Genomic DNA, 26,448 nt, shown 5'->3' on the forward strand with positions numbered 1-26,448 from the left:
TTACTTTGTAATATCACTTAGTATATCCAGGCCCTTTAAAGTATTTTTTTCTTGCTAATTCTTGACAGAATGATCTCAGAATAAACTTTTTTAGCCATACTGTATATATACACTTTCCCTTTTAGTTTGGGATGTCCGGTGGGCTATCAAGGACATCAAATCATTTCCTTCTCTTCAACACTAGACAAAAATAATCAAATTAACAATGATTATCTCAGTGGATTAAAAAAAGTTTAATTGAATTTCCTGCCAAGTGAGTGAGAGAGGAAGAGGAAGAGTTTGGCATTAGATCTGGGTGTTCACCATAAAGTCGTAAAGGGTGGAGGGGTATTATGGGTGCTATTCTAACTTTTTGGACAAATATAAAAGGAAACACAAAAATCATTTGAAAGAAATGCGTGTGAGGGCCAAAGATAAGGTCACAAACTTGATGAAAACATAAACCTTATTAAAAGTTACTGGGAAGATGTGTATTTAGAAATGCAGCAAGTCTTGTTCTTGTGGTGAGGAGCTCAATAATAGTCAATCCCAAGCTTGGAAGGGTGTAAAGTGCATGATATGTTAGCGTTGGACATCATTTGCCAAAAAAAGAAGAAAATGTAACTATTATTATCAGTTTGTTATTTTACAGCTTGTAACTCAGCCCCAACTTGTGCTTACTGAAGTACAAACTAGCTAGCGGTATCCATTTCTGTCCTGTTCAAACTCACTAAAATGGAGCACAGTGTACAACACCACTACCTGACACATAGAAGGCCGGGCTCTTCCATTCCTTGTCAAGGCAAGAGCACCACTATTATAGCAATAAGAGTTCTTGGACACCACACATTACATCCACCTCTGAATGAAAATGTCACATTTCTAGGCCACATATGTCATACACACTGTCCCATTTCAAATTCATGTAAAGTATCCTTTAAATGTGGCAAGGAAATGTGTCCTTCTTTGGCCAATTTATGAGGATGCACAAATGTGTCCTGCTCAGTCTTTGTTTTTAAATGGACATTTGTTTTTAAATGGACGTTGTTCCCATCTGTGAAAATGAGTTACAGTTTAAGCACAATAATTGACTGAAAAGGATGTTATGAAGTGTCCTTTCATTAAATATTAGGTCAGTGGCAGCCATATATGTTTTAGCATTGCTGTCATTGTTATCAGCATATTAGTTAATTTACATATGGAAGGTAAAATGTTAATACTGTAGCAAAGATGAAGAATGAAGTTTGATCCCCGCTGATCTTACAGCCATCCATGGCCAAGTGTCCAAGACAGCACAATTAGCATTGCTCTCTCTGGGTGGATAGGGTGGCCCTCCCTCTCCCCTCGTCAGTGTGATGCATGCTAGCATAGGAGTCAGTTAGCTGATGTAACAGAATTGGCAGTTAGTGTTCTCCTCGAAGCGCACTGAGCTGTCCAATGATGTCAAATTAGCGCCAGTCCGAAAAGATGCAATGGCTGGCTTCACATGACTCATAGGAAGCATATGGTAGCCTTTACCCGCCTAGTGCTGGTAGTACAGGGTGATTCAAAAAGATTCATCCGATTTCAAAATTATTTATTTCACTTGTAAATCATTACAGAATAATGCAGTGAACTGTAAATGGTTTAGTCGAGCATAAAGTTTATTATGTAATTTTACAAGTGGTCAATATGAACCTCCTGCAGCTGTACGGACAACATCAACGCCATAGTCAAATTCATCCCATACTCGATTGAGCATGTCTGGTGTCAACTCAACTCAAGGCTCTTTCAATGTGATTTCAGAGATCATCCAGTGTTGTGGAACCAACGACAAATGCTTCGAGCTGTTGGAGGTTCACTGCTGACGAAAATCATGTTGCACAGTTATGACGGATTCACTCTTATTGAAGTGGAGAACGCACAACGCTTTCTGCTCAGGGGTTGCATCTCCTCGCAGACTGAATGGAGCCATCTTCTGCTGACAATCAGAAACTCTATGACCCCCTCTTGCAATTGGTATGTGATTTGTTCCTAGGCACCACATGGTTGTCAAAATATGGCGCTTTGAAATCGGATGAATCTTTTTGAATCACCCTGTATTGTGTGATTGTGTGAGATCTAGCAAGTGACTGGAACTGGACACAACTAAACAGAAAGGAAACTGGAGAAAATTTTCAAGTTTAACACTTCTGCTCAAATAACATGTTTTGTTCATTTTCTAAGTGAAAATATGTTAACACATACTTTACTGCGAACAAACTTATAAATTTTCTTGTAATTGAAGTTTATTACGCTGAAATAAAACCTAAAACATGCCATAATGTTTTTCATTTGTACTTATTACATCACTCGACCAGGGGTGCCCACACTTTTGCACTCAACCATACGTCATGGCTATGTAAAATTCATCAGTGATCCATTTTTAGACTTTTAATCTGTCTAATGTTCACTGCACTTTATATGTGGATCTCACTGAACTCACTCTGACAGCATTTTTTCCAAAAAGTACACTGCGATGAAAAGATCTTTAACTCATCCTCCCCAAATGCGAATACACCAAACAAAAGCTCTCCAAAGTATATGTGCTTCAACACTTCTTATGGCAGGTCCCACATCAAACAGCCTTCACATTAATATGGTGGGATTGGCTGCTGACGAAGCTGTCAAAACTTCAAACAGAGTGTGGAGTGTGTCTGACAGTGGGCTTCTACCAGTGAGTTAGAAGCCCAAGAAGATATCTGAAAGCCATGCTGAGTGGAGGAGACAGCAGGAAACTCCCCTACTCTGGGCTGGGCTACAGACACCATACACCTGGGAGGGTGTTTCAGGAGTGGGAGTGGAATGCAAAGTCAGGCAAAAAAAAAACAAAACACTGAAGTGAAGGAAGTGGGTTCTAAGTAAAGAAATGTATCAATCTATCAATTAAAGTTTGAAATGGAACAGAAAAGTTTTAAAAAGTCTACAATATAATAAAAAAACTATCAAACGTTTATTATTTAGACTCTTCTAAACGCTTCAGCATGAGCCATGAACAATACAGTTTGCATACTTTATTTGTTTAACAGGGACAATATGCACACATCACTGTTTTATGATGTAAATCTGTTAGAATCAGACAAGTCTGACCACTGATGTCAACACACCTGATAAAATGTTTACCAGCCATGTTTGGTTGAATTTCTAACTTGATTTTCTCACATCCTCTACATGGAATACACAATTACTATTTATTTTTGGAGTTTAACATATTGGACAAAATGCAGCGTAAAGTCTAAAACTTTTGCACAGACCATATTTCATGTTTTATGTTTTGTATTAATATGTTAAATTCAGCAAATAAACATTAATTGTGATATCTCTGCAAGAACTGAAAGAAAATGTTTTGGGGCCATGCAACAGGTATAGAAATTTATTACGTCAACACCTGAAACGAGAAAATAAAATATTAAAGCTAGCCACCAAGCTTATTTAGCTGATACTTTGTTATTGTTACTTGTTAGCCACCTAGCAGATATCCAGCTTAATTAGCTACCTTTTTGCTGCAAAGCAACAAGCTAGCAAGATGTATTAGCTAGCTAGTTAAAGTACTGTCACAAATAATAATATCACTAATTACTAGCTAGCTAAGCTGCCCAACATTATGTAATCAAAAAACTTTGCTTTGGCTTTGTGATTTTCAGATGCATATCCTGGTTCCATATGAATGAGAAATATTACATCGACGAAGTCACTGTCATTCATTTTACTTTCTTTTGGCAAGAATTCTGTTGAGGTAATGTATTTTATTCATATTTATATATTTTAATCAAGAAAATTTAAAGCAACTTTTTTAGTGTATAATGGTGTAGCACAATCTATTTAACCTATCGTCATAGCACTTGTCATACATGTAGTGTGCATAGTACATTAGATTCACAGTATCCCCCAGTACCAAATCTCACTGTAGTACAGTATATTTCTACTATGGCATTAACCCGTTCAGATGTTTATTTCAAGCTTCAAGGAACCTACGTTAATATTTGATAATAAAATCAATATAACACAGGGTACTAGAATGCACTAAACTGAATCAGCTGCCTTTATATTTATTTCCGTTTGATATATTTAGGTGTTTATCACCATAAACTTTAGAGTTTGAATCTCCAACAGTCTGGTGAAGTTTGCATTTCAGTTCGTGTTTACTGGCAGACAGAACCTCATCATCATCATCATCATCGTTAACTGCTTAGTCCAGATAGCGTCGCGGTAGCAGTTGGGAGAGCAGAGAATCCCAGGTGACCCTGTCCCCCGCAACTTCCTCCAGCTCATTCCCGGGGACCCCAAGCCGCTCCCAGGCCAACTTGGAGATATAATCCCTCCAGCGGGTCCTAGGACGACCCCGGGGTCTTATTCCGGTAGGCCGTGCCTGGTACACCCCCCACCGGGAGGCGTCCCGGGGGCATCGGGATCAGATGCCCGAACCACCTCAGCTGGCTCCTCTCAATGCGGAGGAGTAGCGGCTCTACTCCGAGCTCCTCCCGGATGGCCGAGCTCCTCACCCTATCAAATAGAGTGTAGCCTGCCACCCTGCGAAGAAAGCTCATTTCTGCCGCTTGTATTCGCGATCTCATTCTTTCGGTCATTACCCACAGCTCATGACCATAGGTGAGGGTCGGGATGTAGACCGATCGGTAAACAGAGAGCTTCGCCTTACGGCTCAGCTCCCTCTTCACCACTACAGTCCGGTACAGCGACCGCATTACTGCTGCCGCTTGTCCCAGCCTGCGGTCAATCTCACGATCCTTCTTCCCAGACAGAACCTTTTCATTCTAAACACAAAAGGGCTCTCAGACTTAAAAGATTTTATTTGTGTTTGTCCCATTCTGGAAAAGGCTATATATGGCAAAAATGCAATATCACGATACTTCAAAAAGTTTACACAGTACACAGTATATACTTTTATCTGACACCTGACAAGTTGGAAAAGACCATTTTTCTTTAAATACAATACACAATCAGAAAACTACAGTGATATTCATTATTTCACATACTGCACTGCACCAAATCCAGTTAAACAAGACTGACCATGCTCTCTTTGTAATCACACATACAGTAGTTCAGTGTTCATTATGCACTAACGATACCTACAATGTACTAAACTAAGCATATTGTGACACTGTGATGTAATTTATTGCAATAACAATAAAAATCATAACGCCCAGCTCTAGTTAAAAGTATCTCTAAGCAATGACTCTGTTAGGTTATGAAAAGTGAGTGTACAACATGCGAGTTTTGGTACTTAAAATTGTGAAGTCTTTGATCCTCAGTATCTCAAAACTACACTGAACAAAGATAGATCCCTACTAATTCTAAGTCAATTAAATGCTTTAATGATTAAAGGGGAATTCCATCAATTTTTCAGAAGTTCAGAAGTTTTGAGATACAAACAAAACCATTAGATTGGTTTGATGTGAAATGTTCCATTCTAGAGAAACTTAAAGAGCAAGAGTTGTTGACAGTGGTGGTGATAGGACATCTGAATCATTTAATGCCTCTAAAAACTCTTTCACAGAAAGATTTCACATAAATATGCTGTCTGATGCCTGAGACTCTGTTTTAAGCTAGTACTAAAACATTTATAAAATAAATGCCAGGCGGTGAGGTACATAGAGAGCTTTGGGCAAAAGAGTACCGAAAGAAAAGGTATTTTTTCAGATCTTATCATTATCAACATTACATTCAGACTTCTTTTTGCACTGTAGACATAATGACCCCTGGTTCCAGCACTGTAAAGAAATCAGAGTCTGTAACTTTCTCTACAACGAACAATTTTACATCAAAACACTCTGAATGACTTTGTTTACATCATAAATGTCTTCATTGTGCTCTGAGACCGAAGTTCATAAATGTATTAACTGTTATAGATCAGTAATAGTAATTAGGCAACCAAATTAAAATAGTATACAGCATAAGCTAGTCACCATGAATAATGGTAAAGTTATTTATACAGTAATTAAAACAATAATAATAACATATAACACTATTTTTTCTCATCCTGTGTTTTATCATCTGTTTTATCATGTTGTCCATTAAATACTTGGTGAGTGTTTGTACATACAATACAATGCACAGTATAGTCTATCGCTGGAGACTTTTGTTAGACTTTCAACTCTGTGTTTATTTCAATGTGATCAATCAATCAGGTATAAATGCTAAATTATAGTGCAATTATTTATAATAAGTGCTTGGTGGAAATGGCAATGTCTAGCTCTGTGGTAGTTGGCATTGCATGTTGTACAGCTAATTACATGTTATGTTGAAAGGCAAGACTAAGATATTTTCAGGTCAATTTCAAATAGGTGGCCGTGCATGTGTGTGAGCATTGTACAAATGAGTGAGTGGATCATGGTGCAGAATACTTTATATGTCCTCAACACATTAAAATGCTGAGAATTATGCGTATGTGCACACGTGTGTGTGTGTGTGTGTTTTGTGTGTCAATAAGTAAGAAAAACGGAGAAAAAAGAGCAATCCTAAAATATCAGAAACAGAAACATGGCCCTGTCTTTGTAAAGCGCCATTTACAAAAGTTCCAAAGCTTCCTTTTTTATTATTTTTTAAATTTCTTTTTGTTTACTGAAGTTAGGGTTCTCGTTACATTTAGAATATTATTACATTACTCTTTTTTTCATCGTCAAGAACAGAAAACATACATGTAAAAAATTATACAGTAACCTTAACAACTAAATATAATATCAATTGTTTCAGTATTTAGTGTGTCCACCCTTTGCCTTTATTACAGCTGCCATTCTTTTCAGAAGACTCGCTTCTATGGGGCTCAAGTTTTCTCAATAACTTTTAATCTTTTTTCAACCCCAGTTGTAGAAACTTATTTTTCCACTGCAAGTGGATTATCTCATGTCTACTTTCCTCAGGAATATCTCCTGAAAAATTAATGTTCGTAATCAACGGCAGTTTTGACCATTAAATTAATGTAGTAGTCTTTTTCACAGTATTATATATATGATATATATTATTACCAACAGGCAATTACACACACACATATATATATATATATATATATATATATATATATATATATGGGGCATATATTTGACTCCACGTCCTTATGTTGTATAAATACAAGTATGTGTGTGATTTGATATTTTTACTTACCTAGTGAGCTCTTTTCTTGTTCACTGAGTGAGAGGACCTGGTCTGTGGGTTGCTCATAAAGGAGGAACTGGTAACGGTGAAACCCAGTCTGTACAGGCGGCGTAGGACGAGTGTACGCTACAAACATAAGAGAAAAAATGCACGAGTTGCAGTCTCAGAGCTGTGTCACATAACAATAACCAGCAGAGATGTAAATCTCTGACCTTGATTATGTTATGTTTTTTTAGGAAAGGGATCAATGCTTCATTAGATTCAATTATGTTAGTATGATTTAGGATTATTATTAAAAAATACACTTTTTTATTACACTAGAGTGACTGGAGGAAGTATTTACACAGAATATACAAACAATAATAACAACAGACCAAGCTGCTATAGGACTTTTAAATTTGAAAACAGCTTAAGAATTTTATTTTGGTCAAAAACAAAAACAAAATAAAAGAGGAAAAGCAATGTTTATTAAATTATTTGCAATCAATTGTAATTGCAAACATTCCAAAGAAATTATCTATACATCTGTCCATCCATCCATCCATCCATCCCTTCTTTAATTTAATCAAGTAAGCCATTAAGAATTTTTTTTAATAATTGCAGTCTGGCAAGCGCCAGAAGACACTTACGGATAAGGAAACATGGATTTAGAGAAGTTTATTGTAGGTTAGAGTCCCATCTAATGGCCTGATGCCCAGTGAAAAAAATGGCTCTATTAGCATCCAGCATCACTCACCAGATAGTACAGTGCCTTTAACGTCTCCTGCTTTCAGCCCACTGCCCTACAGGTGCAGAAAGAGAGAGTATGTGAGATAGAGAGAGAGAGAGAGAGAGAGAGAGAGAAAGAGAGAGGGAGAGAGAGAGAGAGGGAGGGAGAGAGAGAGAGCGAGAGAGAATGAGAGAGAGAGAGAGAGAGAGAGAGAGAGAGAGAGAGTAAGAAATATTCAGACAACTATTCTACACAGTTCATAATGCACAGAAGGTCTGATGTTCTACGGTGCTGAATTACAACAATGAGGGCCAGGGGAGCCATTGAAGCTTGCTGTCTCTCATTCGTCACCTGGGGGGCTCAAAAACGTGGCTTTACAAGAGCTCAGCCCCAGGCTCAAAGTCAGCCTGTGGTTCTCTCTTTCTCGCTTCCCCACCAAGCCGGGCTTAAACGTGTCAGCCCTGGCCCCGACTGGGATCCGCAATATTTAATATCCTGAGACAAAGCCAATTCCCAGGCAAATTAAGTCAGTGATTGGATTTCAGAATGGCAAATTCCCATATTATTAATTGTATATTAACTTCCTGTTGCCTAGGAACAGGGATTCATGCGGCGCTTGCTAAGAGTTGAACATTTTTTTTACAGTCTCCCCAAAGGGCACTCCTATATTTGTCATGGTTAAACCCATATTCTTTGCCGCTCCTGCACACCAGTGCTTCACTGTAAATAGCCCAGTGGATGTTTGCTTAATGAGGCTGGTTTCTCAATGCTGAAGCCCCACATGCTCTGTGTAGGAGGCTCAAACCTTTAAGAAAAATGCGGTTGGATAGTTGTGCTCAAAACCCAGTTAAAGCAGAGCTCAAAACCCAGGAACAGTGGGAAGTCCCCTGTGTTAAATACCCTTCACATGGTTTTTCAGTGCTCCGTTACGTTGATCAAGCAGTGAGTGGGACACCTTCTTGCTGTCCTAAACTCAGCACTCAGCACTGCCTCCTACAGGCTGAAAGCAGTACTGAAAAGTTCTACAACAACAGATGAGGGAACAAATAATGCATGTGTGGCTGTAATGCTGCAGAAATGTCCCTTGCCATTCTAAAGTATGAATGAATAGCAGTGATTTGCAACTATTATTAAATAAAGTAAACTAAAAGGGTAAGAACTTTGCTTGAAACCTGCTACATAACACTGAAATGTCATGGCAGATGTCGTATGCTGTCATGAGGTGTCATGACAGATTTTGTTCAGCAATATAAAAGTGTCATGCTGCCATAAGCATTAATTGTCAAGACAGTTTAGGCCACATGCTATTTTTTGCTAAATGTACTCTAGTTAGCCAGCATAACATCAATCATGAGGGTATCTGTCATGACAAATAATGTTAAAGGTACATGACACTGATATATTACTGGACATCATCTGTGACGGAAACACATAAGAACATATGGCATCTGCCATGACATGTTTATCGCATGGTCATGTCAATGTCATGTAGCAGGTTTCAAGTAAAGTGCTACCCAATAGAAGTACTGATTTTAATACTTTACTTTTGATTCAAAGCACAGCAATTTGCAGTTGGCATCTTTGGACGAAAATTTCACTTTCAAATATCTAATACGCTCCTGAAAACCCGAGCACTCAACAATTTATGAACACCTACTATGATGTTAACAACTCTTGTATTAGACTAAAAAGTAACATCTGAAAGATTTTTTTTTTTTAAATGACTGATTAATTTTACTGTAAAATTGTCTGGTTTCTGCAATTCTCTATAAAATGCCAAGCAAAACATAGCGATTGTGACTAAATAATGCTCTTTACATACTTTGCTATTTGTTATGAACAGACTGAATGTAATGAATCAAAAAGATCAGTTAAGCAACATAAGCTCCACTAAAATAAAATGGAGATGGCTGCTTTAAAAGAAGCTGCAAGTGGAGACAAAAGAAGAAAAGTCAGTTTCAGCTCTGGACAATCCGAGACAAAAGAACAGCACACTAAAAAGGGAATTTAACATCTGGTGAGCACATAAATATGTATAGACGCCAATGCCCGTCAATGACTTTATTACTTTGCAGGAGTCAGATGTACTGTAAAGTGGCCTTGAGGCAGACAGCCGCAGTGCACAGCCTCTGTCAAAGTTGACGAGGAGCGAGGCATCCGCACTGCTTCATTTGCAACAATTACACTCGAAAGTATGAGGAAGCTTTATTTAGAAAAGCCGAAGAGTTGCATAGCCTGCGGATTCCGGAGCTCCGTTGCCATGACAACAGGTAGTCAACAGTATTTGGAGAGCGAAGCGCGCTCTCTGCTTTCCCACTTGGTCTAGTTGCGTTATTCTTGCTCACCCCCTTTTACAGAATGATCCGCGCCCTTTTGCACTCGTGTATTTTAACATCGCGCAGCGCAGCAGCGAAAGGGCAGAGCCGAAAGGGTTTGGACAGCACAGCGCTGGTAAAGAATCACACAGTATAAGGTCACGGAGCGGAACAGGTCAGAACGATGGTAATGTGGCTGTGAATACAGGAAAGGCAGCAAAAGATGGCATGTGGCTCTGACGCTGTTTTGCAAAATCTGACAGCAATGGTTCGACCGAGAATGACTTTCTGAATGTAGACAATCAGCCACGACATGTTTAGTGTCCGGATTTTGCCTCTTTAACTTTATGCTGAAGCTATGTGGCTAATGTAGCCAACAAGTAATCACAGTTTATACCCCACCATTTAGCATTCTGCACATTGCATGCCTAAATTATCACACAACTATCACAGTGCTTTCTGACACTGTATGTCTGTTATATATAAACATGGACAATGGCTTTAAGATGGCCATTGTTTTTAGCTATGCAACATACTTTTGTATGGCAAGTGACTTGCACAATGCTAACTGGTGAGCTACAAGCTTCCATTGATTGTTAGCTATATAAGCCTCGTAGCTGCAGTACAAAACTAAAATAAGGAAAATTCAGACATCAGCTCTTGGCAGATCAACAACATTGCTGTAAGGGAATTTTTTTTTGGGAAAACCACAGTTTTAAGTGTGTGACTGAACTGAGACGCCAATGATCAGCAAAAGCAGTACAAAGTCAGCACTTTACTCTGAGAGATATGTCACTCTGAGGCCTGCTGTGCAGACTGAGTTTGTAAACCTGAGGCAATAGTCTCCTCAATTCCCCGATCCGACACCCAAGAGGGACTGGGTGGGCGACGTGCTTTTGGGCTAACAAATCCCGGGGTGGCCCCCTGGGGTAAAAGTCACACCTATTTTCCATGACATTTACACCTGAAGGACCGGAATGCCCTGGGGGGAGTGGACATGTGGGTGTCACTCTGAGTGTGAACAAATTGAGTGACTTAACAAGACATGTACTCTCCAAGGGAATTATATCAACTATACAGACAACTATTATTTTAACTCCTACAGTTCAGACCTATCAACAGATGGGCACTGAGGAATTGAGTCAGGAATGTGAACACAAATGTTTCTCAAGAGATATGTAGAAGTGGACACAGTGTGCAAAATGATGCATTTGGCATAAGATATATGTTTGTCAGAGCACCTGTTACATTATATAGGAACATGGTAAAAAGTCAGTAACACAAATAGAGCTGTAATATTTAACTGCAAATTTGTTCAGGCTTTGTGGTAGAGAGAAATAAGCTATTTAATTATTTTAAAACGCATGTAATTGTAATGAGTCTACTGTCTGCATTAGGGCTGCACAATACAGAGAAAAACTGATTATTTTACCACGTTTTGCAATACACCTTGAAATATATTAAAACATTTTGATAAAATAATAATGTGACATATTTAAACAATGACCTGTTTTTATTTTAAATAATTTCATTTGGATTACCAAAATATCTTAATTTATCAAAACATCGTTCAGGAAATGTGACAGGAAGCTCAAAGTAAGGGCTCTGACACACCAAGACTCTGCTGGCTGCTGGTGAGCCCATAGATTGCAAGTTGCGTTTCGCACCTTTGGATCTAGATGGTTCTTGTCAGCATAATTTTGAACTGTTGAACTGGCATTGAGCATGCTGAATCTGCGTAAGCAGTCGGATGAGAGAGGACATGAGAGAGGACAGCAATAAAATGGCATACTCAAGAAGGCTCATGCAAAGTTGCCTTATTTTTCAACGTCAGTGCAGGTACCAAAGTTTTATTACTATTGATGAGATTTGAACTACTTTTGCTATGTCCCGTCCAACCGCGTTTCTCTTTTAAATGTTGTATTACCAACAAGAAAATATAAAATTTTGTTATGAATAAACACAGATGCATGAAAGTTCTGAAGGTGCTCTGTTAACACACTTTTAAGTAGCTTTTTAACCGACTTAGTGCCAAACTAATGATGGTTTACTTTCACTTTAGCTTAAACTCCTGAAACTTGACACATTCAACCAACACCTTCTTCACTTTGTATGTTGAAGGTTTATGGACTACTGCGGCTCCTCCTATATAGAACTGCACACAGCTGTAGTCGTTGCAGAGTGTTTGAGTGCAACTTGCTACAGGAGACGGGGTGCAATGGTGAGCTGATGGTAGGTGATCAGGCGATCATCAGTTGGCCTTGGTGCTAGGTTGTCCTTGTCAGATTGGTGTGTCTGGGCCCGAAGAAACAGTATGACTGATTCAGCAATATCAGCATTGCAAAGGGCAACATTGTGATATCAGTTAACAAACTATATAGTGTACACTCTTAGTCTGGATTATGAATATTCAACATACACAAAATGCTACAAATCATACTTATTCGGCAAGCCATTCACATCATGGAACAAACCCAATGACTTAGCTGCTGAATAACAGCTCAGTTTTTCAGAGTTTATTCAGTCCTTTGAGGGTTATTCTGATAAGCCACGTGCTTATATTTCGAGTGCTCTTAAAATACTCCAAGTCCGCACTGATGCAACACAAAACAATAAACAGCTTGGGAAACACACACCCACCCCCATACAAACGTGCACACACAAACACACACATATACACATATAAACACTGAGCGGATTCTGAATTTCTGGCCTGATTTCTTTCAGTGAAATGTCATACCCTTTTAAACCTTCATAAGGAGTTTGTCCATGTGGAATAACAGTTTTGAGGGCAACCACACTGTGTACAGCACAAGAGCACACAAGTTTCCAAAACAGCACCCCTGAGCTTGACACCAGATCATTACAGAGCTTCTATTAGATCTGGTGAATAAAAAATTGCAGCAGTAGAGCACCTACTCACTTCACGTGGGCCTTTAACTGTTGTGTAAGAGACATGGTTAATCAGAACCCCCTCACTCTCTCTATATGCTAATAAACTTTTGCTTTGTGTCTGTGTGTGGAACGGAATCCTTCACCAGACCTGAACAGGTGGGCGGACTGGGCTGTGGGAGGCTATCAGGGATGCCGGCGATGCCCACCCACCCCCAGTCCTCTTTCTCCTTTCTCTTCCCGTGTGGGAGACAGAGAGAGCATCCCTCTTTCAGCCTGACTTACTCATTCATGCCTCCCTCTTTCATCCTTCTCCTCTTTCCGGCTTCATTCCTGCTGTCTTGCTTGAACATCTCTTCTTCTTAACTAAATCTTGACCATATCCTTCTTTAAAAGAATACTCCATTATTACTCAATCTGACCTCTAAACTTATAAAAATAGAGGCTCCTAAATAAATGTAGGGCTCTGGAAAAAAAATAATTAGTATAGAACTGTGCCTTGCACCCACCCCCCCAGGCCCTGATGATGGCCGCAAGAGCTGCGGGATGGGAGGCGGTACCCAGGAGGCAGGGCTCGGGACTTGTGCGCCGTCCACCACTCCCTCGCAGTTATTCTTTTCTCCCTGCTGTCTTCATGGGGTTTCGTCCTCACTTGGGGTCCAGGCCCTGCCTTCCTGCCGGCTCTTGCGGCCGTCATCGGGGCCCGGGGATGGGCACATAGCAAAAAAACCTTTATAGTATGTGGAGGTTCTCAAAACTTTAAAAGGTTCTTTACATTCACAAATCTAAATTACAAAAATGACTCTCTAAAACACTGACAACCAATTTTTTTTCAGGGAAACATAAATGGTTATTTCATGGCACTGCTCAAAAGAAAACTTTTTAGCAACTTAATTTTAAGCAATTGTATTTCACATCTGTATAATATGGTCAGTTACCATGGATGATCACTTTTAATGCATTTTCCTGCACTTAGAAAAGAACAGAAAACTCAAGAAGCCATGAGGCAGTTGCTGATTTCTGTCAGAACAAGTGAAACATATTTACGTAGAACATTTTCATGACTTTTCCAGTTAAAGGTATTTTATTAGCTGTACATTTGTATAGTTACTTCTTTCAGTCATGGGGTAGCTGTATCTCATTAAAGTCTATTTTAAATTTGAATGAAAACTGCTGTCTATGGCAACACAGATGCGGTAGACTACCACTGCTGGAGCATTCCTTTAGGAAGCCTTTTTTTTCCTGTCGTTTCTGCCTTGCTTTTGCTCCCCTTCATCCCATGGTATGGCCTCTGCTCCTTTGCTTACTGAGGCTGCTGTGTCTTCTCCTTTTTCCTCCAGCAGAGGGAAGAGAGGGGTCCCGCTTGAGCGACACCATAACAGACGGGCAGAGAGAGAGAGAGAGACAGGAAGAGAGAGAGATAGAGATAGAGAAAGAGAGAGAGAGAAAAGGAGAAGAGAAAGAGAGAGAGAGAGGGAGGGGGTAGGGAGAGAACAAGAACGACAGATGGTGTTCACAGCTCTATTTCTGAGGCTGGACCTCCACCATGAGCCTGGTCCCCCCTCCCCCCCTTCTCTCTTACACTTGCTCGCTCCTTCCATCCAAACCCTTCCTCTTCCTAAATGAACTGTTAACTGCTTCCACTCGTGCCCTTTCTCCATCTCTCTTCACATCTCCTCACTCACTCGTTGCTCCAAATCCTTTAAACTGTACCACACTAACTCATTCAAAACTCACAGAGCGCTGCTCTTTCCAACTCTCACACTGCTCCCTCTCTAAATGACCCGTTCCAACGAGCTGTCTGTTTCTCGTTCATCTTGCAAATCACTGCGCTGCTCGCTCGTCTGTGCTAAAGTTTGTCATGTGATTAAATTACATAACCCAAAGCACATGCCAATTAGAATACCATCATTGGCAAGTCTTTGATTCTCATCTTAATGAGATTAGAAGCAACATGGCACGGTGTTAGCATGCCATCTTCTTACATTTCTTCTGTGATCTTTAATGGGTTTATTGGAGGATTAGCTAGCTGGTAGTGCAAGACAACATTCGCAAACTGACGCATTTCCAAAACACATCAACGCACTCTAGCAAACCAAATTCTTTAATTCTAAATATCGTATTCACAATTGAATTCAGCGTATTTTGCCTGCGCTGTAAACCAACAGGATTAGGTGCCACCTCCTAACCTGACGTCAAGTGCAGGCCTGTATTAAAGCGATTTGGTCAAAAAAATAATTCTTTTAAATGTAGTCTACCAGCCAAGACATGTTTGGTGTCTGAAGTTTGCTTCCTCACTGGAGCTACAAGGTTATTAGTTATTAGATAGCTATTAGTTAATGGAAGTTCATGTAAACTGCAAGCCTAAATCATCACACACTGATATCGACAGATATTTGAAAAAAGAAAAATGACTGGCATCGGGCAGAGGTTTAGATTCAACTTTCAGATTTCAAACCCATACGTGATGACATATTTATTGTACGAACATGTGTGGATTTTTTCAGTTTACTGCATTTGCTAATCTTTAGAAGTATATTTTATATTTCTTTGTAATGTTTATCCAGACTAAACTAGCCTCAATGTCTACATTTTATAACTGTTTATGTATCAGCATTGGTATCAGCATCAGCAGACGTGCAAAAAGATATACGAATATAGGCATCAGGCAAAAAATACCCATACTGGTACATCCCAACCTCAAAGACCAAGATTTGTTAAGTAATCTTAAATGGATAAAAAAGCAGCCATGTAAAGAGCCTGTACTTTTGTCCATGTTATTTTTGTCCATATTACAGATTACAGATGCCATACTTTGTTAGAGACCACAGAAGTAAGTCTTTTTGAGGCAAGTGTGTGATGCTTTAGGCATACAGTAGGCACAATGCCAACTCTGGACACCAAGTCTGGCTGAATGGCTACATTTGTGGTAAAGGGAAAATTGTGTGAATGTGTTATTTTTTGCCAAACTGCTCCTTTAAGCTCACAGCATGACCTTTCACTCTGATACAGCTGTGATTCTTTAAATAAATCACCCAGCAAGACAAGCAGCCGAATATTAACCTGACGATGTAACCTCAAGAACTGAACATGCAGACACCGCTACAGTTGCCATAGCGATATTCATTTCCACAATTACCTTATTACTCATATCACTGGCCTCAGAAAATTAATATAAAATCATCAAACTGTGTACTGTAGGAAAGGTCTAAGGAGGGCTCGGGGGCACACTTCTGGACGGTTTTACTCAGACAGCGTGTAGGGGACAGCGGGGGTGTCCAATCTCTGCTCCGCTGACTCCTCATCTAAATTAACTCACCCAACAAGTACTCCAGTAGGCTAATAATTTGGCTGGAGGAAGTCAATTAGCTCAGGTAATAGTCAGAGTTTGGTAGCACAAACAGTTCAGTTCACAAAGCCAAGAGCTCTGAGAAGACCACTTAATGCCTTTCTGGCCCACATGTCGCCCTGGGAGCCCACACACACACACCGTCATCATGGCAGGCTTGGATGAGTCCAGTTATTAACTGTCGAGCTACTTTATTACTCACGCCACTGACTGAAGAAATTAGCACCCAATACACATTAGGGCAGTATTCGGTTTAATGTAAATGGTGAAGAATTAACTAGGTAAAGAAGGTGGACAGTGGATCAGCTGATGCGCCTGACTCTCCATGCCTATTACCGCAAGAGTCTGAGTGTGGCTGAACAAGAAGGCTAATGGGGCGGGGGAGGGGTTGCCAGCACAAAAATTCAATAAATGGTAATTAGGCCCTTGTGTTCCCTAATTACAGCAATAGGCCTTGATTTCTCTCACTGTCTATCTATTGCTATCATATCCTTACATACACACACATTTGTAATCCTATCACTGGGATATTTTTATTGACTTCTGTGTTACTGTAGCTGTGGTCCAACCTAACTTCTGTCTATAAAAGCTATATAAGCAATCTGTGCTTTGGCCTAACCTAACCCTAATCTTAACCATAGAAACTAAAATGAAATCTTTTGGCAAAGCTTTTGACTTTTTCCAACAAACAAACAAACAAGCAAACAAAAAAATGGAGGCTGATAATAACTTATAATCAACACCTTGTTGTGGCCTAGTTTGAACCATTCTTAGCAGTGCATGGTGAAGCTCAGCTGCTTGTGCACTGTTGCTATGACTGAGACTGTAGACCTCTCACTCAAATACAGCTTTAAAACAGCAAATTCCATTGATGTGGAACATCTTCATAAAAGATATTTCCAGCTGCTGTCATGGTAAATTTGTTTAGCATCAAAGTACATCACGTCTGGAGTATCATTTAAAGCAAAACACACTACTAATGCTAGTATTACACACACTCACTCATCATGTAAGCCGCTTGTCCTCCTGGTTTAACGGGGGGTTCTGCAGCCTATCCCAGCGTTCACTGGGCGGAACGCAGGAAACACCATGGACAGGTCGCCTGTCCATCACAGGCCAGACACACAGTCACACCTAGTAGCAATTTAGTATCTCCAACTGGGCTGACTGCATGTCTTTGGACTGTGGGAGGAAACCGGAGCATCCAGAGGAAACCAACGCACAACATGCAAAGTCCTACTATCAGACAGAAATTGCAAATGTAATCAGAATCGTGTTGGAATTTGGCATAACATCGTCAAAATCAGTAATCCGACAGACTATACTAGACAGTGCTTTCAGGATAAACTAATGAGCAGCAAACTTACAAAAACAACAGCAAAATGTAAAGACCTAGTTCTGCTTGAGTGCCTCCACCATAACAAGAAACCAGGAGCTGTACGAATGACACAGAGAGTGGGAATGAGAGGCTACACTCCTGGAGGAGCGGGAATCGTAGACAGTAAATATATATAAAACTTGAATTCACTGGTTGAAACATGCAGCCACTGTTGCCCTCACTGAACGTTGGTGATAAAAATAAGAAACTGTGTTCACTCTGTGGAAAACGTGATTTTCATGTTCAGGTTCATGTGAACTCTGCATTCACACAATGAAAATGTTACTGAATCACTGAAAATAATAAGTACACTATTATGAAGCTTTTTGTCCACTCATAATGCTGTAACAAAATGCACTGCTTTTTAATGAAAAAACATCCTTAAGGGTCAAATTTGAGCAAATAAGCTCATAAAAACTTAACAAAGATGTATAAGTGACTCACTTTAAATACACTGGGGTCAAAAAATCACGAGTGAAAGTGCTTCTATTTTGCATTCCTTTCCAATTCTATACAATATTTTCTATTACAAATTATGTTATCAGTTTAACAATCCGAGTGAACAGTAGAATCTTTGAGATTTTAACATGTATTTCAGAATTTCTTAGTGTTTGTCCAACTTTAGCTTTAATGTCAGCATGCATTCAAGCAGGCACAGACTCTGACTACTAACAGTGGCAAAAGCCTTTGAAAGAATAGAAGGAATTAAAAAATTTGACCTTTTTGTCAAGAGCTTAACATGGTGTCACAAATTTGCTTAATTTTTAATAGTGACCAAAAAAATAGTACAGAATCTTGAATATTTATTCTTCGTTTTACTTGTCATGACTTTTCTTTGTTTTCCTTTTTTTAAGATTCTAAAACTACCTGTTCTTAACTTCCAGGATTAAATGAGAAAAATCCCAAATTTTCAATGCGGTCTCAGCCTTTCAGACCCTACTGTAGCCTTAGCATGGCTAAATAAGACATCATAATTATGGTAAATATTTATGTTTTCCCATCTTTCTGAGAGTAATATATTCTTAGGGATCCACTGCCTGTTTCCTTCCACTGTAAACTTAACAAATATGGGATCACAAGGTTCTTGAATCTTAACTTCAAGTTCTCTTTCAGAAACAGAATTACTTTTGTAATCTTGCTTTTATCATCCCACTCTTTTATAACTATGTTGGATGTACCTCTTCCTCAGCTTCTTCTCCTGTGATAATGTGTGAGCAGGAGCCCAGTGTGTGTGAGTGTAAAAGCTGAGGGAAGCCCCCGGTCTGAGTAACCTAGGTAACCCTGGAGAGAGTGGGCTGAAGAAGGGGGCCGACTGCCTGCCTGCCTGAGTCATTTGGAGGGAATCCTGAAACACGACTACTGCCCACTCCAAAACACCCCTGGCTTCATCAGCAAATAAACACACACACACAGTAAACTGTACAGAGAATCAAACACTCTGGCTTAATCCACACACAGCAGCAGAACACTTTCCTACACAGACATACATTGGCTTTTCATCCCCTAGGTAGCAGCAGGGGAAACCCTGTTGTGTAAGTGTGTGTGTATGTCTGAGTCATACCTGCACAGCTGATGACAAAGATTGAGTGAAGCTGAGAGTGCAGAGGAGTGGCACTGATAAGCTTTGGCTGAGTAACAGGCAACATGAGCTGCAGATGGCTTTGCAGTGTATGATGACTTGACTGCTTTATGAGGCATTGACAAACGTGGGATTTCATCTGAATGGCACAATAAACAGATTAACACGGATGGTCATTCGTCCTTAGGCCTGAAAATGAACGTTTTACACGGAGTCTTACTTGTGCTGCCTTTACATTTCCATTATGTAACATGTAATCCTCATTAATCAGTCTTTAAATACATAGAATAGATTATTTATAATTAATCATAATGCTATTATTTATTTTACAAAAAAAGAACATTTAATACTGTCATTTAAAGTCAGCTAATCTAAGCAAGAGCATTCAACTTACTCTCTGACTTGCTTTCCCTGAACCGATGGCTCTTTTTTGTGGGGGAGGATGAAGTTGTGTGGAAAAAAAGTCTATTTAGAGGCCCAGTACAGCCAATTAAAATGAACAGCAATTAAAAGACCATTATGAGGACTCAACAGGCATGTAATGAACCTTAATTAGTTCAAGGTCAATCAACTTCTTAGGGAGTGTGAAAGGGCATAAGGGGCAAACCTGGCAAAGAAGGTCTTGGGGTAGACTAATGCCTGCAACCATGGAGATAACCTCTAGGCACAGCATGTGATATGCAACCACATAGTGACAAGTAATGAGTAAAGTCACGGAAAAAAGATGATAATTTACCTGATCTATTAATAACATCTTCTTTCTACTTGAAGTGTTATTGTACCAGACAATATTTAATTCTGAACTGGTAGGTTTTAAATTACACCAGCATTATCTTACATTACTTACCTTCACGTTTAATAGCAAACCTCATAGGTTAATTTATGCCAGTGATGAATGGAACAATATAAGCAAAGCTTTGAGTTTTTTAAGTTGCATTAACAGACGTTAAGAATTTTTTTTCCTTCTGCTACAAAGTTTCGAGGTTTTCCTACATCAGCAGCGTTACATTTATCCATTACAGCAGGCTAAAGTGTCACTGTGACTATTTAATCATGCTTTCACAAGGCATCAGCTGGATGACTTCTCATTTGAAATACAAAACATTGCTGTACAGCAGGCACTAAACTGCACTGTGGCTGCGAGTTTTACTCTGTGTCTCTCTAGCTGAAGAGGCACGGAGAGGCACTACTGCCACGTTGCTACAGTCACTGTTTAATTCTTCTATTATAATTGAGATGGAAGCGGCTCAGAGGTTATGGAAACTGTTGGGGAACCGGGCCCACTTCACAGAAAGGTTAACGAACCCCACGGCCCTCTGGGAGATGGAGTATGCTATTAATTTGACGAACGTGGGAAATGAATGCTTTTATGCTTTTATTGACGGTGACCAGAAAACGGCCTTTGCAGGAATGAAAGGTTTTTAGTCTTGCCGGCTTTCTGCTCACCACGGCAAAACAATGACGCTGAATGCATTTGTTGGAAGAAAACTAAGTACATAATTGTTTGAACGGTAATTACGGGGGCAAAATGTTTCTTCATTAATTCCCCTTTTTTCATGGAAATCACACAATGAAAACACACACACACACAAGTATGAGTGGCATGGGTAGTGTGTTCGATTTCCATGTTTTATGCAGTGAATGGGACATTTTTACTTTGATTCTTGTGTGATTTGGCTGGTCTTGCCACAGATGTAAATCTAGATGGGTTATCAAGGGTCAACATATTTCAGTCCTGCATGGGCAGAAGGGTGATTTGGATTCTGGAGAGCTGAGGTAGCATCATCTATCCATGTCATGGTAGTAAAACTCTACTAACACTAAAAGCAATGCGATTCAAACTTTTTGGATATTTTAGAGACTTAATTAAATGAACGACCTACTGTGCTCCAGAGCCAGAGGTGTGTTTACATGGTAACACATCCTGAATTTAATTGCACAGCTTTACTTGATCTGGTATCAGCTCTAGTCTTCATCAGCTTGGACCTATGTGTCTGACTTTTTTTCATTTGGGGTTTGGGGGCAGACAATGTCACACAGAGAATGCAAAATACATTCATACTTTCAATTTGCTAAAGAGCTCAGTTATTCTGAAGTACATGTACTCCAATTTAAACACATCATAGAAGAAAACAATAAATAAATGAATAAATAAAAAGGATGCAGAATGCAGACAAATATGAAACAATCAGTGAGTCACTTACTTTTAATAAAACATTATTATTACTATCATTTTCCCTTCTCCAACTCATATTGTAGTTACTTTCCACGTGTCCAATATTCTCTCAGCCTATAATAGGGTGTAATAGGCTATTTATGTTCCAATAAGTATAAAACACTCTTTTAATGCCATGTTTCATAATCCTTAGAAGCCTTCAGGCTTCAAAATCCAAAACGTTGATGCTCGTAGTGGTAACCTACATCATCGCCGTGGTAACAATCTCTCCATGACGACGCCTTTGTTTCCATTTAGCACTGTGTGAACATTTTTGTACACTGTGGATCAGTGCTGTCCCCCCAGAGATCCCTCTCTACCATCTCCATCTCTTCATGCAGCCCCTTTAACCTTTGGCTCTATGTGTTATTCTTACCTGAGTTATCCTGTGTCTGAAGCTAACAAGCAATGTTTTTATAAATGAGTTACATCCTCCTTGCTTAGCCTTGAAAGCTGGTTCGTGTTTTTTTAGCTGCACGGATGGGGGGAGCGATGAGGGAAAAATAGAGGGAGGTGTGTGTGTGCATGAGGGGTGTTAGCAAAAGAGGGAAATGATTTAATCCCCCCCAAAGGAACTCCCCTCTGAACCCCGTATCGTGAACTCGCAGGCAAAACTCGTCGCCGTAGGCAACACCACACACAATGCGCTGTCTTTTTAATTTCATCAGCTGTGAGAAATCTATACAGCACCCTGGAATTCTAGCATAGCAGCACTCAGGCAAGAGTGAGCAAGAGAGAGAGAGCGCGAGAGAGAGAGAGAGAGAGAGGAGGGGAAGCAAAAGAGACAGAAATAAACTCAAGCCGAGAGAATAAGAAAGTAATCTCTGACTTGTGGTGGTGATAGTTGAGATCACAGTGCAGAGGTTGTGCTAAATATTTCTTTAACTGCATCAACTACTTACAACTTAAACGACAAGCATTTGCATTTGCTATATCACCAGCTAAACATAATTAACTCCTTAAAGGGTCTGTATCTGGGCCTACACTTTAGTTTCTCATGCTACAAGTACATCATTTGCAGACTAGTTTCATAGTAGTTATACTAACCCACATTTGTTCAGAATAGTTGCTACGTGAACTTACAGGTTAATTCCTTGAACTGCAGACTTGCTATTGAGTAACTACTATGGGTTATTTAACACCTGCTATAAAACTTTCTTTACAAAAAAATTGGCAGGTGGCCGTCTTTTGGTTCAAACCTGAAGCTCAATCTACATTGGCCAAATGAACACAAGATACTCACTAGCACATTTCTGGTATTTTCAGTATGGTATTTGCCAAAATAGCAATATAAAAAACATTGTTTTCTCTTAAATTGGCCAAGCTGGAATTTTACATTCTTAGACTAAAAAATGGCTGCCTGTTTAAATAAGATCGATCAAAGTGCTACATCAAAAGTAAGAGGCTATTTAGCTCAGTGAGTCATGCATAAGTATGCCACTTCAGCAGCATTAAGAATGCACTTACCTCAGTCATATGATTTACATCATAAAAATATAAATAATAAATTGGCCAATTGCTGTTTGCATGTTTCAAGCAAAAAAAGTGGGTCAATTCCAGTCTGTCCTAAGCTGGGAAATCAATACTATCTATCTATCACTATAGAGAAGAGGCTATGACAGTGAAATTGTCCTTCCATCAGTTTATTTCTTGTTTAACTGCATGTCAATTTTACATGCTTGCTTGAACATTAACATCTGAAGAGAATCTTCTTCTGTGGTATTTGCTTGTGAGGAAGTAGCTTAAGAATGACACATAGCCATTACACAGACATTAGGGACAATGGCCCATTCTCGCAGGTTCAGGTTAAAGCAAGCTTGCCCCTAGCAGTGAAACAGTACAGGCATAAACTGGTGCCAAAAAGCAGGTTTCTCTGTTGGCACCCATTCAAAAGTCTCAGTGCATTCTGGATAAGTCAGACGGGTAAAAGAGCACAGTAAACACACTTAACCTCTGCATTTCCTTTATGTCAGTATTCATTTACCCATGCATTGATTCATTTTTGACATTTACTTGCATAGAAAAGCATTGCTTTTTGACTGTAATGATTTACATATCAACAGTGAAATGGTGCCATTAGTGCTTGTTCATGTTGCCACATGGAACTTAAGACTCAGATCACATGTCAGACACAGGTTTTTGTTTCATGTGCTGTAAGCTAAAGGCAATTTTTCAGGTATAAACTGCCTGTCCAGACGTTGGGAATGCTTAGCTGTTAAAAATATTTTAAAATAAATTAGCATATTTTCTTTGTAGGTTTGTAATAATTTGTAATAACTTAATATATTAAACACAAAGCTGATTAGATCTTGCAACTGTTTTGCAAAACTAAAGGAACAACAAACAATAGTCCTCTCTTGGAAATATTGTCAGACATCACACATTTCATCCACTTTTCATGATGTCAGTACCTAGCAGCACTTCAATCTTTCAATTGTTTTAAACCAACTCTGGGCTATTAAAAATAGTTTCAATATGCACTTTCAATTATAGATTGGGAAAGAAATCATTATTCACATAAAATGGAAAACAGAAGACACTTCGATAACATTAAGGTATTAGAAAACAGCTGATTTATGTTAACAAAACCCTTTCCAAGTATTGTTCTAACTTAGTGTAAAGTGTTACTGAAAATCAAACATTACTTCTATGATTTCTAAGGGTACTTATCTTAAAAGGCTGCCAGAGAAATATGCCAACCTCTTTTACCAACATACTCGTTGGAGATCTAGAAGAGTAGCCACACAGCAGAAGATGCCAGATTATGACCTGTTTTATCTAGTTTTGTTTCCAGTTGCCATCTCAACCATCACAGTAAAAAACTGGAACCACAAACAGTCGTTTGAACTCGCCCACCTCTGTGGAGAACTCATGGGTGGACTTGCTGGAATGAACAGCTTGAAGCGAGTCTGATGTTCCTCTAGCAACCCAATTAAGCTCAGCAATTTACCCTTACACACTATTCATTTTAGCTTGGGCCATAATGTAGTGGTTTAAGGTATCCATTTTGAAGCTACAGAACAGCTGAGACTTTTGTGGTCACCTATATATAGCTAGATATTGCATAGTATGCATAAAATATATTTAAATACATTGGTGAACCCCCTGATGTAACAAAGGGGAGCCTGTATTATTTACCACATGAATTGAACCACATGAATGCTTTGAATCATCCAAAGAGCCCTCAGGAACTCATCTGGATGATCTGAGGTTTGGTAATGTTTTTCTAATACAACAAAAGAAGCAAATAAAACTGCCGAATGCACTTCATCCAGTTTACACAGCCACATCAGTGTCCTATGACACACACCACAAAGTGAGATGTCTCAGAAAAAAAAATCAGTAACAATGACCTGTTTATAGCAACAGTGTGATTATTTAAGTCACAGTATTATGGTCTTGGTCAGATCTATTAAAAATCACAGTGGAATGGCAAGTTGTCAACTCAAGTCAACAGAAAACAAACCAAACAAAAAAGGACAGCACATAGCTATAGGCTCATACAGCTAGGTGGTTGTCTTGGATGTATAAAGCATCTTATTTTGTGCACTTCTGTGTCATGCAACAATGTTTTAATAAACCTGAAACAAGAGTGAAAGGTCTAAACATCTATGTTACTTGTCACTGATTTTACCATTCAAGAAACTGTCTCTGCCGTTCTGGAGTATTTCCATTTTACAGAAAACAAATGATTCTACAGGCTGTTAGTATTTGTGGCTCGATGCTGTGTCACACCGTACAACTATCCCGGCCCACTGAATAGCCATGCCCAGTCACCCAGCCTTTATACTTTTGAATAGGACAGTGTAAAAGCAGCAATATAATGTCACATATCGCCAACACTACACTTCCAAATGACTGGTTTAGCAGATGTTAACGCTTATCCTTCTGGGTCGGTGGGGAGCTGGAGCCTATCCCTGCTGTCATTGGGCGGAAGGCAGGAAACACAGGTCACCAGTCCATCGCAGAGCAGACACACAGACATATACAATCAGACATAACGACTGTATTACATAATATAATAAAATGGAACAGTCTACTAAGGCCAATTTTCACGTCATCTGAAAGGAGTTGGCACAAAAAAAATATTTAAAGAAAATACTGTTGATGTGAATGGTAAGCTGGAAAGGTGAAGCGCTGACGATGATGATGATGATGTAACCTGGTAGCAAAAAAATTTGTTTGTATTAAAATGCTGTCCTTTAAGCCAAAAACAGTTAAACTTGCCGAAAGCAGGTGCTTTTCACACTCTACATTTAATATACGCCACCTTAAACATACACAACTAAAGAAATATGTTTGTATAATTTTACTGGCCTTTTTAAACAACATGTAGTAGCTGGTTTCATCTGCCAGCTTTTCTCTCAACTTTCATTGAGTCAGATATGTGCACAAAGTATTATGGAACCTAAACCTCAACAGAAGACTGAAAGAATACACACTCCAGTACCATTGAAAATGGTCTGAATGTAGGCTGCATTTGTCCGTTATATTCAAAAGATCCTTCTGATTGGAACAGACTTGTATGACGTAGCGGTCTAGAAATGCAACCCACCTGGACTGCAGCTTAGCTTTTGGAATGCATCTATTCTGTCCTCACTTGAATATGGCTAAGCTAACAGGCTCCAATAATATTCAGAGCCAGGTTTCAAGTTGAAAACTTTACTGAAGGAGACACCAACCAACTGTAACAGCCATATTCAAGTGAGGACAGAATATTGAGGCACTGGCAGAGAGTAAGACACAGAGGCAGCCATGCTTCTGCTGCCAGAAGTGTTCTTCATTGAACACACCGGCAGAAAGGCACATACAGATCACCGAAAACACAGGAGAGGTCACCATTAGCCACATGCTTCACCCTCACAGTGTCCAACCTCCAACACAAAACCCACACCCCTCGACAC

At 39.4% G+C, this 26,448-nt stretch overlaps 1 protein-coding gene across 1 annotated transcript in view; it reads right to left on the reverse strand.

Moving 5' to 3' along the window:
* Nucleotides 1-26,448, reverse strand: part of LOC118813285 (phosphatidylethanolamine-binding protein 4) — a 116,305-nt gene that overhangs the window by 16,801 nt on the left and 73,056 nt on the right. The window contains exons 5-6 of the mRNA XM_036578524.1: nt 7,844-7,889; nt 7,117-7,233 (exon numbers count right to left, since the gene is read on the reverse strand). Of these exons, the coding sequence (XP_036434417.1) occupies nt 7,117-7,233; nt 7,844-7,889 (163 nt within the window). The remainder of the gene's footprint in view (nt 1-7,116; nt 7,234-7,843; nt 7,890-26,448) is intronic.

This window comes from Colossoma macropomum, unplaced genomic scaffold (genome assembly GCF_904425465.1).
Source record: "Colossoma macropomum unplaced genomic scaffold, Colossoma_macropomum, whole genome shotgun sequence".
Taxonomy (NCBI): Eukaryota; Metazoa; Chordata; class Actinopteri; order Characiformes; family Serrasalmidae; genus Colossoma; species Colossoma macropomum.